General features: G+C 34.6%; 2 protein-coding genes and 2 pseudogenes across 2 annotated transcripts; 2 read left to right on the forward strand and 2 right to left on the reverse strand.

Moving 5' to 3' along the window:
* Window positions 1-2307: 2307 nt before the first annotated feature.
* Window positions 2308-5024, forward strand: LOC136062141 (uncharacterized). Its single transcript, XM_065760864.1, has 2 exons — window positions 2308-2369; window positions 2922-5024. The coding sequence occupies exon 2, from the start codon at window positions 3224-3226 to the stop codon at window positions 4271-4273; it is 1050 nt and encodes a 349-aa protein (XP_065616936.1). The 5' UTR covers window positions 2308-2369; window positions 2922-3223; the 3' UTR covers window positions 4274-5024.
* Window positions 5025-5532: 508 nt separating this feature from the next.
* LOC111993838 (receptor-like protein EIX2) lies at window positions 5533-8823 on the reverse strand (annotated as a pseudogene).
* Window positions 8824-13432: 4609 nt separating this feature from the next.
* Window positions 13433-16149, forward strand: LOC111993814 (uncharacterized). The gene is made up of 2 exons (XM_024025635.2): window positions 13433-13494; window positions 14047-16149. Exon 2 carries the CDS (start codon window positions 14349-14351, stop codon window positions 15396-15398), a length of 1050 nt encoding a protein of 349 aa, XP_023881403.1. The 5' UTR covers window positions 13433-13494; window positions 14047-14348; the 3' UTR covers window positions 15399-16149.
* A 254-nt stretch (window positions 16150-16403) lies between these two features.
* LOC111993827 (receptor-like protein EIX2) lies at window positions 16404-19585 on the reverse strand (annotated as a pseudogene).
* Between the last annotated feature and the right edge of the window lie 317 nt (window positions 19586-19902).

The raw sequence follows: 19902 nt of genomic DNA on the forward strand, positions 1-19902 counted from the left end.
CATCAAACCTCAATCTTTGGTAGAGTAATTCTAATATATCATCGGATAACTTATATTGACATAGTGAAGGACCATATGAGCGAGCAGCGACTAGCATTACAATGACTTCTAATTAGGGAACTTAAGTCATTCACTAGCATAAGGACATATCTTCAAAGAAATTATCACAGGTAGATATACCAATAACATGTACCAATACAACTAAAATTACAATAACATTATAATCTCAGTTATTCAAGAAGGGCGTGCTGAGACACTGAAAGTGACTGATCAAGTTTGTTCCCTGGCTTTGCCAAAACTTTTGTTTATTTTAGACAGTAAAACTACATTCATTACATCGTTTATCAGCAGCAATCAGTCAAGCAACTAACCTGCAAAAACCCAACACTAAACAGCTTTTTTTTCACACATCTTATTCAAATCAGTCACTTCCCAATTGCAATAATTTTATAAATGGCTACTAGTTTCTATATACCTTATACTGGCTTCATGAATTCACAAACTTTTCCTAGAAACAATTACCCTTGAGATCAAATTATTTATTTATTTATTGGAATTCAACTGAAAAAAAAAAAAAAAAAAACAAGTAAAATAAAAGGAGTGGTGAATTAGCAATATACCCTCTCAATGTTGGACTCAGCACCCTTCACAAACCGGAAGATCGGGCTGCCAATTGGGTTCGCAATGGCGTAGTTGAGGTTCGAGTCTGGGGGTCTAGAGGTCTCAACAACAAACGGTTTTGATGAGGAAGTAGTGGTAGATGAAAGTATGGTACTCTCTTTTGTTGGTGATGATGCTTTTGACTCAGAAGATGGTGATGGTGAGGAGCTCAAAGAAGCTAAGGGATACAAAAGGCGGCCGCGGTTTTGTAAAGGGCGGCCGCCGCGGTGGATCGAGACTGAGACGGAGAGTTGTGGAGTGGAGATGGAAGTGAAGAGTGCCATAGCAGAGAGAGAGAGAGAGAGAGAGAGAGAGAGAGATATTTTGAAGTGGAAAAGAGGTGGTTGGGAATAAGCTATATACTTTTTCTTTTCTTTTCTTTTCTTTTTTACCGGTAGATGGCGGGTAACAACGGTAATTTGGGCCAAATTTGCTAAATTCTAACCTTTTAGAAATTTTTTTGGTAAATAGCATAAGTTAATTAATTAATTAAGTAAACTGATTTGAAACTCAAATTTCAAGTAGTATGCGTCAATATTGATTGGGATTTGAGTTTGTCAAATTCAAGTTTCAGCCCAAACTTGAGCTCTAAATGAGTGTTTAGATAGGAATTATAATTCATGTGTCTGCGTTTTTGCCCTTTTTTTTTTTTTTTTTTGTGTTGTTTATGACTTTTCAACCAGTTTATTGTTCAGCACTGTTTATAGCAAAATCAGCAGTGGATTGCACACCAATGGGTCCGTGTATTGTTCACAGAACCCATAAATTTCACTTTTCAACAATTTTTTCATTAAAAATATGTCTCACGGTATTATTCACATATTTAAAAATTATTTTGCTACAATATTTTCAGTTTTTAACAAAATAAGTTATATCCAAACAGACCTAAAAACACTCTACTTAATTAATTAACTCTGTATGCTACTTTCCTATTTTTTTTTTCTTTCTAAAAACATGCTATTTTGGCATATTTTGCCTGGTAATTTGACAAGGGAAGTGGGAGGACACGCGCGGTGGGGCGTGAGTAGGAGAAGATGGTCCATACATAGAACACATGTTTGTGCTGCAATTTTTTCTTTCTTAATTTTTCTTCTTTTTTTTGTTTTATTGAGACAATGATCGGAATCTGACGATATTTCTGTGTGGTTGCTTTCGAAATTGACATGTGATTTTGTAGGGAAGCTTGGTGAGCTTTACTATCACAGACCTAGCAACGTTGTTGTCATGATTGATGATAAAAGAGCAATAATTATGGTTCATAATTTCTCACCTTTTGCGGCATTAAAAAGTTACATTTGAGTGTGGAATGCTTAATTTATTGATTTGTTAGGTTCCAACATTAATTAGTACTAAATGAAATTATGCTTTTCAAAAACTGAAATCCAAAATTGACTTAAAATATATTTTTTTTGATAATTTTTTATTATTATTAAACTAAGATATTAATTAGTATTTTTATTTTTTTTATGTACACGTAGTTTGATTTATAAATCTCTTATTTGAAGGTAAGAAACTTTATCAATTGAATTAGTTAGAAAACCTACTGTCAAAGAAATGTTTCATGTAGTAGAAATTGACAAGGCTATAATAGTTTATCCTAATACTAGTAGGACTTGGATAAACGACCTATAAAAGTACAGTTGCAAAGTTTATCTTCAAATATAGAAGAAACGAAGGAAGCCTTTCTCTATTTCTTCAACGCCGACCCGGTATGTCTAAATTCAATTCTTTTCTTTTTCCACACTTTGCTATGTCTAAATTCTTTTCTTTTTCTTCAGTATTATCGTCTTTCTGTTACTTTAATTTCTTTAAAAACAAACATGTTTGCAATATTTTTGAACTCTTTTTGGTTTTTCACAAAAACCATGTTTGCAATATATATATATATATATATTTTGGCAGAACATTGTGTATGCAAAAATTCAATCTTTACCTAAAAAAATATTATGTAAAAATAAAAACTTGATGATAAAGTTCAGCTGTAAAGTGTGGCTCAATTCAAAGCTTCTTTCTTGCACAAATCAAATCTTTCAGTTGTAGTTTAAATTCTCGCTAAACAGACTTTGATGAAAAGCTTAAATACATAGCAATTCTCCCCCTAAATATTGCATTTTACTAGTGTTATGTACAATTATCTTGATTTGATAATAAAGTGAAGTACCTGTCAGAGAATGTTGTAAGGGTTACTTTGCTTTAGTGAAACTAACTTTAAGGTAACTTCTTTTCTTTTCTTTTTTCTTTTCTTTTTTTCTGAATTCCAGATTACAAATCTATTGAAATGTCAAAGTGGGCTGATCTTCCCGGTGATGTCCTCTTCCAAATAATGTGTCGTCTATTTTCAGATGATATCATCATTTCCAGTGCTGTGTGCAAGTCATGGCACTCGCTCCTTAATTCAGTGGGGAAACTCCCATTACCTCCTAGTTGTCCTTGGCTTATGCTTGCAGAGGAAAATGAACGAAGTGAAAAAAGCAATAACGAAGAAAGTAGGACTCGTGGCTTCTTCAACTTAACGAAATGCTAAAGTTCACAATTTCGAGCTTCCTGAGGTTGCTGGAAGAAGATGCTTTGGAACATCTTTTGGATGGTTGCTCACTATAGAACCGATTTACAGATCAACCTCTTGCATCCGATTTCTAAACACCTATTATGTCTTCCACCCCAACCTACCTTTAGCTGGCAGTATGATTCCGATCTCGAGCCTAAAGATATTTGTGAAATGTTTCTTCAGAGGGTTGTTTTGTCAAAGAGTCCTTGGAACCCAGCAACTCAAGAATGCGATTGTGATTGTGTAATCATGGTAATCTATGGTGAATATCAGCAACTGGCCTTCACTAGACCAGGATATAAATCTTGGACGGATATAAAAAGTTCTCGAAGAAGACGGTATGCTGACATTGCATTCTACAAGGGTAAATTTTATGCCTTAGATTATGATGGTGCACTTGTTGTTTGTCGCATTGATGATAACAAAATGCCTAGGGCTAAAGCTATTGCCCCTCCTCTAGAAGGAATCACTATGAGTTTCAAATGGAATGTCCAAAAGTATATTGTTGAATCATCGGGAGGACTTTTGTTGGTTACACGCTATCGAGGAGGTCATATATATTCTGAGCATAATGATAACTATGACCAGAGCTATGATTCTGACTCCGACGCCGACTCTAGACAAAATGAATCCAGTGATGAGGATGATATTGAGAATGAGGACTTTGAGGATGATGTTGAAGATGAGGACCCTATGGATGAATCTGAAGAAGAACGCTACAATGAAGCTAACCCCTATGTGACAATTGGGTTCATAGTTCAAAAATTAGAAAGATGTCATCAAGGGGGAAGTAAATTCAAATACAAATGGGTGAAGGTTTATAGCTTGGGTGATCAAGCATTGTTTGTGGGTGACAATTCATCGTTGTCATTGACTGCATCGAGCCTTAATGGAGTCAAACCTAATTGTATCCATTTTACAGATGACGATTTACGCGTTTTTAATTGTACCCGTAATGATGGAGGGTCTGACATGGGTGTGTTTAGCATGGAAGATGCTGAAATTAAGTCCCATTACTCCGGTCAATCGCTTTCCTTCTTTTGTGCCCCACTTTGGTACATATGAAGTGTATCAAATAAACTAGTGAATGTGTGCAAAACTTTTTGTTGTAAGATGTGTTAGTGTTTCTGTAGTTTGAAGTTTAGAAGTAATGTTACAGTGAAGAGCATAGTTATGTTACAGTGACGGGCATGCCTTAGTTTATCAATCTTTTATTTTTCTATTTATTGAAATGCACTCTTCATGTTAATTTCTAGAATCTATAGGTTCTTTTCACTTTTATGTTTTTAATGAATTATTCTCATTGCACTGATATGTTGGACAACAGGGCTAGTCAATTTGAATTCTGTCTATTGATGCAAAAGGCATTAATTATCATTTTAATTATTCAAATAAAAAAATGATTGGGATACTTTATGCTGGGCTTATTATATATCATCTATTCATCTTTAAAAAGTTAGGAATCCTTCTCCTACCAGCAAGGTCCTCTTACACCGGTAAGTTTGTTACCAGTAAAATTCTTTTCTTTCCCTCAGCTTAATTAATTTCTTAGAAATTAACCAAACATGGTTGTTCCAGCATACATACACAAAGTATTCTGTGCAAAACTTTAAAAGTTACTATATTCTTGTTCTTATTGTTTAATATATCGTGTTACATACATTCTGATTGTGAAAAGCATAAATGACAAGCTCTTTTTTTCTATCAAATTATTGTGCGATATTATTATAGTAGTTTTTTTTCCCCTTTAGGCCACAAGAAGAGGGTATTTTTATGTTTCTTCTAAACTGAATGCGAGCCTAGGCCATCTCCCCCACCCCCCCCACTTCTCTCATTATTTCTTTTTTTTTCTTTTTCTTTTTTTGAGAAAGAAGACTTCAACTTTAATTAATCAAGGCTGTTAAATCAGCCTGCACAAACTAAAGAATGTCTGGTGGTACATATTCCATCCAAACAATTAAATTGTACATCGTAATTGCCCGCCTAGCCAAATCATGGGCTACAGTATTCCCTGGGCGACGAACATGTGTGAAACTAATGTTTGTAAAAGCATTTGCTAACTGTTTTACATCATGAATCAGATGCCCATGTAAAGCAAGAGAGTCCTGGACTAGTGAGGTCCTTGAAGATGATGTCTGAGTCTCCTTTAATGGTGGCTTGAGTGATGCCGACCTCTAATGCGAACTCAACGGCTCTTCTCGCTGCCAGAGCTTTGACTTGGGCGACTGTGGCTGGCAGGGGTACTTGCTGTGAAAGGGAAGCCATCACCGNCTCTTTATAAAATCTAGAAACTAAAATAATATTTTACTTAAAAAATTATCATGCGTAACATATGGCCTGCCACTGGCTTACATATAATTATTGATTAAACCGTGTATCACACATACATAATACTGGTATATTTTACAAAGTACAATAAAACTAATGCAGATGACGTCTTCTGTTTCTAAGATGTGTTGTTCTTCTGAGTCTCATGCAGCATAATCTGTCAACAACTTCATCAACAAAAGCAAAGTAGGCATTCCTCCAAGATTTTCTAATTGCAAAAATGAAATAAGGAACTAGAATACCTGCTGCAAATCCAAGCCCAAGGCTCAAGTAAAACCAATTATCAATGAATTTGTCCTCACCGTAATTCTCAATAGACCCCCCTACAGGAGTTGCTTCACTTGGACACTTTACAACCAGTGGAGCACCACAAAGACCTGGGTTCCCAGCATAAGATGATGCTTCAAAAGTTGTCATATGACCAGTGTAAGGAATGGTGCCCAAGAAGTTATTGTATGACAAGTTCAAAAACCCCAGAAATGATAACAGAGACATGCTTGGAGGAATTGGACCCGAAAGGCTATTATTTGAGAGATCAAGAGATGAAAGTTGACGCAAATTTGAAATGCGATCAGGAATCTGGCCACTGATATAGTTTCTAGACAAGTTCAGAATCACCAAACCTGCTAATTTTGTTAGTTCTTGGGAAGATCTCCTTGTAAGTTATTTCCAGAAAGGTCTATGCAAGTCACAAGGGAAAGAGTCTTGCTGAACCTTTGAGCATTGCCTTTCACATTCACAACCAAGCTTTCTTTATAGTAGACGCCCCTGTACTTGCCATAGAAAAGATACTGGTTTCTGATTTGCACTTGAGCCATAGCATTTAGATCACCAAAGCTAACAGGAATTGTGCCACTCAACTTGTTTTCTGCCAAGTCTAGGACTTGCAATGAGCTTAAATTTGAAAGTTTAGGGGGAAGTTCTCCTGAAAATGAATTTGAACGCAAGTTGAGAAGTCTAAGATATCTAAAACCATCTCCAATCCACGGTGGAATGGTACCTTTCATCATGTTGTTTCCAAGATCCAAAGTTTCCAAACTTGACAGATTTTGAAAAGACACAGGGAGCTCTCCAGAGAGCTTGTTGCCACTCAGGTGAAGTGTCTGAAGCAATTTTAGTTGACCCAAGGAGTATGGAATTCCCCATGTAAGTTGTTGCCACTGAGGTCTAGAACCCTTAAGAAAGAACAATTCCCTATGCTTGCTGTGATGTTGCCTGTTAAGTTGTTGCTTGAAAGATCAATGACTTCAATCAAATTTATATCTCCCACACTAGCAGGGATGTCTCCTATAATTTCATTACTTGAAAGAGAGAGGAAGATTAGATTAGGCATGGATGCACCTATATTCCTTGGTATAGGACCAGAGAACATATTGTTGGAGAGATCTAGCAATTCGATCTCAACAACTGGAAGAGGAATGGGTCCTTCAAAGAGGTTGGAGCTCAAATCAACATCTGCAAACGGAGCAACATTTAATGGATTTGGTAATTGACCACTTAATTGATTGAAGGAAACATTTAAAAGCGACAAATTAGAAGAAATTTCCCAAAACCAACTTGGTATGGAACCAGAAATGCTAGCATTTGAGAAGTCTAGATACATGACCTCCTTCTGTGATTTAAGCCAAGCTGGAAATGAAGGGCCCAAATGGCATGAACCCATATCAAGATTTCGGATTTGGAATGGAGGGACCCAAGTGGAACTAACATTCAAAGTGAATGAATTGGAAGACAAGTGCAAGATCTTCAGCTTAGTGAGCTTTGAAAAATGTGATTCAGTGACTATTCCTGTTAAATGATTGAAGGAAACATCAAAAATGGACAACTCAGAAAGCTGTCCTAAGCTATCTGGGAGAGTCCCATTGAGTTCATTCCCCTCTAGTCCCAATTGAGTAAGATGTAGCAATGACCCCAAAAAAGAAGGGATGGAACCTTGAATCAAATTATATCCAAGATCAAGTTCGATAAGGTTTTCAAGCTGACCCAACCAATTTGGTAATGTACCATGAAAGTAATTGAGGCTCAATCTCAAGTGTTGTAGACCATGCAGAGGACTTCTAAATGGACAGTTTTCTGTTCCTTCTAGGATTTCTGGCAAAGATTCTGTTAGGTTATTAAAAGATAAATCAAAAACTTTCAAATTGCATAGTTTACCAATGGAGCTTGGAATGCCACCCTCAATATTATTGGTAGTGAGACCAACATAAGTGAGAGATGTCAAGTTTCCAAAGGAAGTAGGAAGTTTCCCATGCAATTTATTGTAACCTAGATCAAGGACTTCTATATTTTTCCACCTTCCATTGAATAGTTGGAAACAACTTGCTGTAAGATTGCTATTCAATACAAGATTCAAACTCTTCAAATTTGGTAGCTCACTGAAACCAAGTGGAATTCTTCCATACAATTTGTTGGAGCTAATGTCAACATATGCAAGAGTACTTATATTTACAAGCCAATCAGGAATCTTTGAATTGAGCATGTTAAAGCTAAGATCTATCACAGCAAGGGAAGTAAAATTAACAAAGGCAAGTGAAGGAATATAACCAGATAGACCACAAGAAGATAGATGCAACTCCATCAAAACTGGTAGCTTCTGTAATGTCCCTACCCAGTCAGATCCTACCATTGAAAGGTCAACTCCATTCATCATAAGATGTTTCAGAGAGGTAAGACCAGCCATCCATTCAAGATTATCAACTGTTAAAGTTGAAAACTTGAAATCAAGATACTCCAATCTAGAAAGATTTCCCAAATTCGGAGGTATTTTGCCACTAAACCCAGCATTTGATAGGTTAAGATATTGCAAATTCTCCAAATATCCAAAGAATATAGGAATTGGGATGCCATTGAAGGTGTTGAAGCTCAAATCTAAATATCTCAAAGACTTGAGTTTCATCAATGAAGGTCTAACCTCACCACTCAAGTTCCGGAATCCATACCTGCCAGAGGAATCATAACCAGATGGATGTGGGTTATGAAGATCAACTGCAACAACAGCTCCCGTACTATTTTTACAGCTAATTCCACTCCATTGACAGCAGTTGCTTCCTTGCCATGATGAAAGATGGTTCTCAGGATCTTGAAGACCATTTTTGAAGTTGATAAGAGCTTCTTGATCAGATGTCAGACATTTTACTGACTGTGCAACGCCATTAGAAACAAACCATCTTGCTATCAAACAGAGATAAGGTATTAACAATCTAAAAACTGCAACTTTTTCCATTAGTTCTATTATGCAGCTATTGAATGAAAGCCATGAACCATGAATTCCAATATATATATATATATATAAAGTTGCATAAATTCCTCGAAGTTTAACAAACCATATATATATATATATATATATATAAAGTCTTCATTTCCTCGAAGTTTAACAGAGTTGAATTGTGACCTTCATGGATAAGATTAGACAGAGTTTAAGGAATATAATAGCAATGAAATCAACGGCCACAAAAGTCAACAGTGGTTTACAAGTCAAATTGAAAAGATGGCAAGCACATTCCAAATTATAGTAAAATAATGGGTGAGGAATCAGTTTGGTTGCACATGAAGCAATGTTATAATCTCATTCTGCGTTGAAGCTAGCAAGATCCTACCTTTGTAAGCAACTGATTTATTTTGTATAAAATTATCATCCTAGTCATTTACACTAAATCGATTTCTTTTAGGTCCGGTCCCCTTAAGAAAGAGATCAGAAACTTGCATGCATTACATGTATATTTCATGGAACAATATTCACCCAGGGTATGATCTTGTTTCTATACAACATTAGTTTCCCTTTGTTGAAGATTGTGATTGGAATAAAACATATATCGATGTTCACAAATATGTTAGAAGTTTTAAAATTTTACATGTAAGCATAAATTCTTACCTTTTTATATTCTAGGTTCCATTCCACTTTAATTTTGCAGGCATATTATTCAATTTTCATATCCAGAAGTTGGCTATAAATTTTGTCATTATTATTGAGCCATCCAATCAAAATGTTGAATTTGCCAATACATCTCAAATGTCTTGAAGAGTAAGATCAATATATAGAAAAAAGAATATAAAGAAAAATAATCTAATTTAATGGTCAAAGTAAAGTAGCAAATGCATGAATAGATATTAAAAATTAGTTCATTAGCAACATATCACAAAGGTCAACCTACTCAAAGCATACAATGAGAGAGAGAGGAACTGGGAATGAAAAAAACAATGTTTAAAGACACAAGTGAAAAAAAAAAAAAAAAAAAAAAAAAAAAAAAAAAAAAAAAAAAAAAAACCCAACGTAGAAGCTGCAGTTTCTAATATAAACAAAAGCTTGCTCTTTAAATAAAATAAAATTAAAAAAAAAAAAAAAAAAAAGAAGATTGGTCAAAGACACAACTATGAGAAGAAGTATATGGAAGATAACAAACAAATGAAGGTGAAGATAGCACTGGTGTAAGCTCTGACTTGGCCAAGCTCCTATTTTTATTTAAATAAAGACTGAAAATTGAAATCAATTCTATAATAACTTAACAAGAAGTACATTACACACAAACACAAAGAAAATATAGAATAAGTCAATAAACTGAAACAACCCAACGGAGAAAGAACCCAACAATATGAAGTATTAACCGTGGCCAATTTGAAGTATTAAACATGCAATTGAAAAAATTACATGTGGCCGATCCTAATTAGTTTGTTGAGAATTCATAGCCGACCCAAAAAAAAAATTGGGAGAAAGGCTATATTATTATTGTTGTTATTGTTGTACTAAACTTGCAATAAGAACATTGTACAAAGTGAGATTTTTTAATAAAAACAGAACACTCAGGAGTTTTAACAACACAGGTTATGTGCATGTTTCTAAATGTTTTTGTAGATACCATTTTTACCATTGAAGTTGTCCTTGTAATGTGAACAATCAGGAATTGTAGTCCCAGTTGAGAGAGAGAGGTTACCAAAACACATCGTTTTGGTCCTTTTGGACGTACCCCCAAAAAAAAAAATAGAGCAAAATAACGTTGTTTTTTTATGAGTCATTTGTGGCTTGTTTGGTTAGTCATTTTAAAAATCTTTTTTTCTCATTTAAAAACAAATTGTAGTCGGGCTCTTGAAGGGGAAAACAAATGTTAGGTGAATTGTTTTCTGAAAACCAAACTTAAAAATGGTTATTCAAAATTACTGTGTAAACATAATTCAAAATTGAATACATCTTCTTCTTCTTCTTTTTTTAATAAAATGTTTTTTTGGTGTTCTTAAAATTGATTTTATCTTCTTCTTTTTTTAACAAACACTATAAAAAGAAATACATTTGCAAACATATTTAAATTTCATCTTTAAAGAAATACATTTGCAAACATATTTAAATTTCATCTTTCACATTTAAAATCTATACAAGATTATGTTTTGGAAACTTATTTCAATATCAGCCTATTGAGCATCTTTTTATTTTTTAACTTACCCAACCCATCTATTTCATTTTCTAGTGGGTATTTTGTAGTAAAGTTGATGGGCCGGTTTTCTCCTTATGTTTTTGTCCTCTTTGGGGCTTAGGCCTCCCCTTTTTATAATATTATCTGAATTATAAAAAATAAAAAAAGTATTTATCCTTAATGAAAATACGTTTTAGAAATGATGAACTAAATAGTCTTTTATGATTTGGTAAAAGATCATGTTCATTTTAAGATTAATATTATATTTTATGGGTTCAATAATGTACATAAAATTATTTAAATTTAAAATTTTAATCGGCATGATACTCGACTTTTGAATTTATAATATTTAATCTGAATTATCAAATAGATCATTTGATTTTAAATGAAAATTATCCTAACAATAGAATAAGGTTTTGAAGAAGTATATTAAAAAATGGTTGGAAAGATTAACTAGACCATTTTAAGACAATGGCATATCCCTATAAATTTTAGGGATGATTGGCGTAAGAATGTCAAAAAATGCTATATGTTGTGAGAGGGATTTGAGAATATAGGTGTGCATTTAAATAACTTATTTTTGTGTTTACTGGTTATTTTAGTTAAAAATAAATCGAATAAAAGTATAGTTGCTCCTTAATCCTTAGGAAAAAAGTGAGGCATTACTGTGTATATTATACTCTAAAATAAAAATAAGCTAAACCAAACAATTACCAAGTCGAAAACTAATAAAATAATATTTCGTCAATAGAACTGGTATTAATAAAAGTTTACCATTTTCAAAACAAAAAAAAAAAGTTTACATAAAAAAAAAAAAAAAAAAAAAACATTTTCAAAACATCTCTCTCTCTCTCTCTCTCTCTCTCTCTCTCTCTCTCTCTCTCTCTCTCTCTCTCTCTCTCTCTCTCTCTCTCTCTCTCATTGTAGCCTAATTTATGTTGAAATCACCTTATCAAATGCTTCTAACCTTGTCCCAAACCCAACTTGCCCCAATCTTGCCTCATAGAGTAGACAAGACAGGTAATATCCCTGATCCAATAACTCTATCACATCCCACTTTATTGTCATCTCTACTTTGACTTATGGTGAGAAGCCAAATTCTTATTTTATAAATTTTTTTATGTTATATTTTTCCATTGATATATCTAACTTATATGTAGAAGCTTAATTGTAAGCCTCACCCACAAAAGTTCCATATGGTGGGTGGGTACCCAAAATATGGCTATTGGGCTTAACCTCTACTTGGGCTCACAATCTATTTGTTTAGTGGGCTTTTGGATTTCCTATTGTGGGTGGTCCTATGCTTGGCAGGGCCTAATACACTTTTGTTTCTTTAAATCTTTCTCTCTTCCTCACAGAGTTGCTCCTTTACTCTCTTTGAGTGCTTGCTCTCTTCTCTCTGTATTCTCCCCAGAATTGCCAACCCCATTTTCTTATCCTCTTCTCCTATTTATAGGCTAGTACAAGTGGAGGTGCCATGGCCCATGTTTTTTTTTTTTTTTTTTGTGTTGTTTATGACTTTTCAACCAGTTTATTGTTCAGCACTGTTTATAGCAAAATCAGCAGTGGATTGCACACCAATGGGTCCGTGTATTGTTCACAGAACCCATAAATTTCACTTTTCAACAATTTTTTCATTAAAAATATGTCTCACGGTATTATTCACATATTTAAAAATTATTTTGCTACAATATTTTCAGTTTTTAACAAAATAAGTTATATCCAAACAGACCTAAAAACACTCTACTTAATTAATTAACTCTGTATGCTACTTTCCTATTTTTTTTTTCTTTCTAAAAACATGCTATTTTGGCATATTTTGCCTGGTAATTTGACAAGGGAAGTGGGAGGACACGCGCGGTGGGGCGTGAGTAGGAGAAGATGGTCCATACATAGAACACATGTTTGTGCTGCAATTTTTTCTTTCTTAATTTTTCTTCTTTTTTTTGTTTTATTGAGACAATGATCGGAATCTGACGATATTTCTGTGTGGTTGCTTTCGAAATTGACATGTGATTTTGTAGGGAAGCTTGGTGAGCTTTACTATCACAGACCTAGCAACGTTGTTGTCATGATTGATGATAAAAGAGCAATAATTATGGTTCATAATTTCTCACCTTTTGCGGCATTAAAAAGTTACATTTGAGTGTGGAATGCTTAATTTATTGATTTGTTAGGTTCCAACATTAATTAGTACTAAATGAAATTATGCTTTTCAAAAACTGAAATCCAAAATTGACTTAAAATATATTTTTTTTGATAATTTTTTATTATTATTAAACTAAGATATTAATTAGTATTTTTATTTTTTTTATGTACACGTAGTTTGATTTATAGATCTCTTATTTGAAGGTAAGAAACTTTATCAATTGAATTAGTTAGAAAACCTACTGTCAAAGAAATGTTTCATGTAGTAGAAATTGACAAGGCTATAATAGTTTATCCTAATACTAGTAGGACTTGGATAAACGACCTATAAAAGTACAGTTGCAAAGTTTATCTTCAAATATAGAAGAAACGAAGGAAGCCTTTCTCTATTTCTTCAACGCCGACCCGGTATGTCTAAATTCAATTCTTTTCTTTTTCCACACTTTGCTATGTCTAAATTCTTTTCTTTTTCTTCAGTATTATCGTCTTTCTGTTACTTTAATTTCTTTAAAAACAAACATGTTTGCAATATTTTTGAACTCTTTTTGGTTTTTCACAAAAACCATGTTTGCAATATATATATATATATATATTTTGGCAGAACATTGTGTATGCAAAAATTCAATCTTTACCTAAAAAAATATTATGTAAAAATAAAAACTTGATGATAAAGTTCAGCTGTAAAGTGTGGCTCAATTCAAAGCTTCTTTCTTGCACAAATCAAATCTTTCAGTTGTAGTTTAAATTCTCGCTAAACAGACTTTGATGAAAAGCTTAAATACATAGCAATTCTCCCCCTAAATATTGCATTTTACTAGTGTTATGTACAATTATCTTGATTTGATAATAAAGTGAAGTACCTGTCAGAGAATGTTGTAAGGGTTACTTTGCTTTAGTGAAACTAACTTTAAGGTAACTTCTTTTCTTTTCTTTTTTCTTTTCTTTTTTTCTGAATTCCAGATTACAAATCTATTGAAATGTCAAAGTGGGCTGATCTTCCCGGTGATGTCCTCTTCCAAATAATGTGTCGTCTATTTTCAGATGATATCATCATTTCCAGTGCTGTGTGCAAGTCATGGCACTCGCTCCTTAATTCAGTGGGGAAACTCCCATTACCTCCTAGTTGTCCTTGGCTTATGCTTGCAGAGGAAAATGAACGAAGTGAAAAAAGCAATAACGAAGAAAGTAGGACTCGTGGCTTCTTCAACTTAACGAAATGCTAAAGTTCACAATTTCGAGCTTCCTGAGGTTGCTGGAAGAAGATGCTTTGGAACATCTTTTGGATGGTTGCTCACTATAGAACCGATTTACAGATCAACCTCTTGCATCCGATTTCTAAACACCTATTATGTCTTCCACCCCAACCTACCTTTAGCTGGCAGTATGATTCCGATCTCGAGCCTAAAGATATTTGTGAAATGTTTCTTCAGAGGGTTGTTTTGTCAAAGAGTCCTTGGAACCCAGCAACTCAAGAATGCGATTGTGATTGTGTAATCATGGTAATCTATGGTGAATATCAGCAACTGGCCTTCACTAGACCAGGATATAAATCTTGGACGGATATAAAAAGTTCTCGAAGAAGACGGTATGCTGACATTGCATTCTACAAGGGTAAATTTTATGCCTTAGATTATGATGGTGCACTTGTTGTTTGTCGCATTGATGATAACAAAATGCCTAGGGCTAAAGCTATTGCCCCTCCTCTAGAAGGAATCACTATGAGTTTCAAATGGAATGTCCAAAAGTATATTGTTGAATCATCGGGAGGACTTTTGTTGGTTACACGCTATCGAGGAGGTCATATATATTCTGAGCATAATGATAACTATGACCAGAGCTATGATTCTGACTCCGACGCCGACTCTAGACAAAATGAATCCAGTGATGAGGATGATATTGAGAATGAGGACTTTGAGGATGATGTTGAAGATGAGGACCCTATGGATGAATCTGAAGAAGAACGCTACAATGAAGCTAACCCCTATGTGACAATTGGGTTCATAGTTCAAAAATTAGAAAGATGTCATCAAGGGGGAAGTAAATTCAAATACAAATGGGTGAAGGTTTATAGCTTGGGTGATCAAGCATTGTTTGTGGGTGACAATTCATCGTTGTCATTGACTGCATCGAGCCTTAATGGAGTCAAACCTAATTGTATCCATTTTACAGATGACGATTTACGCGTTTTTAATTGTACCCGTAATGATGGAGGGTCTGACATGGGTGTGTTTAGCATGGAAGATGCTGAAATTAAGTCCCATTACTCCGGTCAATCGCTTTCCTTCTTTTGTGCCCCACTTTGGTACATATGAAGTGTATCAAATAAACTAGTGAATGTGTGCAAAACTTTTTGTTGTAAGATGTGTTAGTGTTTCTGTAGTTTGAAGTTTAGAAGTAATGTTACAGTGAAGAGCATAGTTATGTTACAGTGACGGGCATGCCTTAGTTTATCAATCTTTTATTTTTCTATTTATTGAAATGCACTCTTCATGTTAATTTCTAGAATCTATAGGTTCTTTTCACTTTTATGTTTTTAATGAATTATTCTCATTGCACTGATATGTTGGACAACAGGGCTAGTCAATTTGAATTCTGTCTATTGATGCAAAAGGCATTAATTATCATTTTAATTATTCAAATAAAAAAATGATTGGGATACTTTATGCTGGGCTTATTATATATCATCTATTCATCTTTAAAAAGTTAGGAATCCTTCTCCTACCAGCAAGGTCCTCTTACACCGGTAAGTTTGTTACCAGTAAAATTCTTTTCTTTCCCTCAGCTTAATTAATTTCTTAGAAATTAACCAAACATGGTTGTTCCAGCATACATACACAAAGTATTCTGTGCAAAACTTTAAAAGTTACTATATTCTTGTTCTTATTGTTTAATATATCGTGTTACATACATTCTGATTGTGAAAAGCATAAATGACAAGCTCTTTTTTTCTATCAAATTATTGTGCGATATTATTATAGTAGTTTTTTTTCCCCTTTAGGCCACAAGAAGAGGGTATTTTTATGTTTCTTCTAAACTGAATGCGAGCCTAGGCCATCTCCCCCACCCCCCCCACTTCTCTCATTATTTCTTTTTTTTTCTTTTTCTTTTTTTGAGAAAGAAGACTTCAACTTTAATTAATCAAGGCTGTTAAATCAGCCTGCACAAACTAAAGAATGTCTGGTGGTACATATTCCATCCAAACAATTAAATTGTACATCGTAATTGCCCGCCTAGCCAAATCATGGGCTACAGTATTCCCTGGGCGACGAACATGTGTGAAACTAATGTTTGTAAAAGCATTTGCTAACTGTTTTACATCATGAATCAGATGCCCATGTAAAGCAAGAGAGTCCTGGACTAGTGAGGTCCTTGAAGATGATGTCTGAGTCTCCTTTAATGGTGGCTTGAGTGATGCCGACCTCTAATGCGAACTCAACGGCTCTTCTCGCTGCCAGAGCTTTGACTTGGGCGACTGTGGCTGGCAGGGGTACTTGCTGTGAAAGGGAAGCCATCACCGTTCCTTCCGAGTTGCGGATAACAACACCAATACCAGCTTTGCCTTATTCATTAAAAGTTGCACCATCATAGTTCACCTTAAAACTGTCAACATCTGGAGGCTTCCTGTGCTGCAGCTTTGGTGTGACTGGGTGGAGGAGTTGAAATTCTAATTTTCGTTCCTTTGAGACTTGCAGGACCTGGTTCAGTGAACAAGCTGCTTCATTGAACCGGATTTGATTTCTTTGATTCCATAAGACCCATTCTGTGAAAGCCAGCAGAGAAGGGTCCTTATCCTCTTCCAAAGCATGCTTAAAGATTTCCAGAGCCATCCTTGGTTGCATCGCTAGAAGCCATTGCCATTGTCGATCTGAGGCCCAAACTCCCTGCACATCAGAACAAAAAAATAAAGCATGTGAACAGTCTTCAGTATGCACCTTACACTTCTCGCACAGTGCATCTGTGGTGATTCTTTGTCTGCCCAGATTGGCTTTTGTTGGAAGCGATTCTCTGCAAGTGCACCAAACAAAATTTTTTACTTTGTTGGGGACCTCCATTTCAGGTTCATGATCATGTGCTTTTTTTATTTAATTCTATAATATAGAATCATTTTGGAAAAGGTATATTGTATTATTGTGACAAAACTAAATTATTACAATATCATTCAATTCATGGCCACTTATCCATAGAAGTTTGCATATGACAAAAATGCAATCTTATTAGTAGAAGATTCACTTAATTTTTTTTTTTTTTAAAAAGCCTTTACCTGGCACTGAGGGACTGAGGGTGAGATCCATAGATGGAGGAGCTGTGAATGAGGCTTAGAGAAGCAGTCAATGACTTACCAGAATGAACAATTTTTACTTATCTGATGGCGTAGCCAAAACCAACTGTTTGATTTTGGTGTTGTGCATTTGATGGAGCAAAGTGACAAATAAAAAAAACAAAGTAAGAAAAAAAGTTGAATCTCATAACTAGGATGAGATGCTTTTGGTTTACTCATGTTGTTCCCTCTCATTTCTACTTTTGTGTGATGCTGATTTCATTACCACTATCGTTCTCATTAGTTTTCTCTGCTTCATACTTCACCTGAACAGTTTTTAGCCAATGGACCTCCACAAAGCTGTGAGTTCCCAGCATAAGATGATGCTTGAAATGTTGTCCTATGACCAGTGTAAGGGATGGCGCCAAAGAAGTTATTGTTTGACAAATTAAGAAACCCAAAAGAGTCTAAAGCTAACATGCTTGGAGGAATTGGACCAAAAAGATTATTGCTTGATAGATCAAGAGATGAAAGTTGCTGCAAATTCGAAATACTTTCAGGAATCTGGCCACTGATGTGGTTTCTATTCAAGTTCAGAATGATCAAACCTGCCAATTTCATTAGTTCTCATGGAAGATCTCGATGTAAGTTATTTCCAGATAGATCTATGCCAGTCAAAAGAAAGAGTAAAGTAGTGTACTTTCGATCCACGCCTTTTATATTAACAACCAAGCTTTGTTTGTAGTAGAAGAACATAGACAGGTCATTAGATTTAACTGTATTTTACACTTGAGCCATAGCTTTCAAATTACCAAAGATAGCAGGAATAATACAATTCAACTTGTTTTCAGCCTAGTCCAGGACTTGCAATGAACTTATATTTGAAAGCTTGGAGGGAAATTCTCCAGAAAATGCATTTGATTGCAAACTAAGAATTTTAAGAGTTTCACAATTTAAAAAAATGTGAAACTTTCTCCAATCCATTGTGGAATGCTACCCTTTAGCATCTTGTTTCCAAGATCTAGAGTTATTAAAAGTGACAGATTTTGAAAAGATGATGGGAACTCTCCAGTGAGATTGTTATCACTTAGGTGAAGTGTCTGAAGCTAATTCAGTTGACCCAAGGAAGCTGGAATTTCCCCAAACAAATTGTTCTTTCTGAGGTCTAGAACCGTTAGCAAAGAACAGTTCCCAATGTTTGAAGGAAGCTTTCCTGTTAAATTGTTCCCTGAAAAATCAATTACTTGAATGGATGGCATATTTCCTATACTGGCAGGGATATCTTCTGTTATTTGATTACTTGAAAGAGAGAGAAACAATTGTTTTGACATGGAAGCACCTATATTTCCTGGGATAGGACCGGAAGAAGTATTGTTGGATAGATTTAGGAATTCAATCTCACCAACTAGAAGAGGAATAGGTCCATCAAAGAGGTTGGAACTCAAATCAATGAATGCACCAGGAGCTACATTTAATGGATTTGGTAGCTGACCATGTAATTGATTGAAAGAAACATTTTGTAGTGTTAAATTAGAAGCAGTTTACCAAAACCAGCTGAGTGTGGAACCTGAAATGCTAGCATTTGATAAGTCTAGATGCTTCAGCTTCTTCTGTGGTTTAAAGCCAAGCTGGAATTGAAGTACCCAAATAGCAATTACCCATATAAAGATCCTGGAGTTGGAATGGGGGGACCCAATTGGAATTGACATTCAGAGTGAATGAATTGGGACCCAAGTGTAAAGATTTCTGCTTAGTTAGCTTTGAAAAATGTGATTCTGTGAGAATTCCTATCAATTTGTTAGAAGAAACATCGAAATTGACCAACTCAGAAAGTTGTCCTAAACTATCTGGAAGAGTCCCATTAAAAAGGTTAGAGGCTAGATCAAGATGAACAAGATTTTCATACTGACCCAACCAGTTTGGTAATTTACCATACAATTGATTCGAAGACAATCCCAAGTAATCCAGACTAGGCAGTGGGCTTCTAGAAAGACAGTTTTCTATTCCTTCAAGGGATCCAGGTAAAGATCCCACCAGGTTATAAAAAGATATATCAAAAAATTTCAGATTGCAAAGTTCACCAATGGAAGCAGGTATTTTGCCATGTAATTCATTGGTAGCTAGATCAAGAATTTCTATCTTTTTCTATCCTCCCCTAAACTGATAGCAACTTCCATTAAGAAAGTTTTCTGCAAGATTCAAAGTCTGCAAGTTTTTTAGTTCACCAAAACCAAGTCCATAATTTTAAATTGTTAAATTCTATAAGTAATCTTGATATATAAAAAAATGCTCTTTTTTTTCTTCCAATTTCTCATTAAATTTTTTTAATTTTATGGGAGGCTAATAAATCAAACTAACAGTATAATAATAAATATACATTGTTCTTTTAGTTGCAAATGTACCAAGTCCACGAAGTCCAAACCACATTGAATGAAGGTAAAATGTCTTATTTCAATGGTCCTCTTGTCACGGGAGATTGTGGGTAGTGGAGGTGAGGATTTATTATAACCTATGAATTATAAATAACAAATTTCGAGAGATTATATATATATATATAT

Source organism: Quercus suber, unplaced genomic scaffold (genome assembly GCF_002906115.3).
Source record: "Quercus suber isolate HL8 unplaced genomic scaffold, Cork oak 2.0 scaffold_384, whole genome shotgun sequence".
NCBI classification, from domain to species: Eukaryota; Viridiplantae; Streptophyta; class Magnoliopsida; order Fagales; family Fagaceae; genus Quercus; species Quercus suber.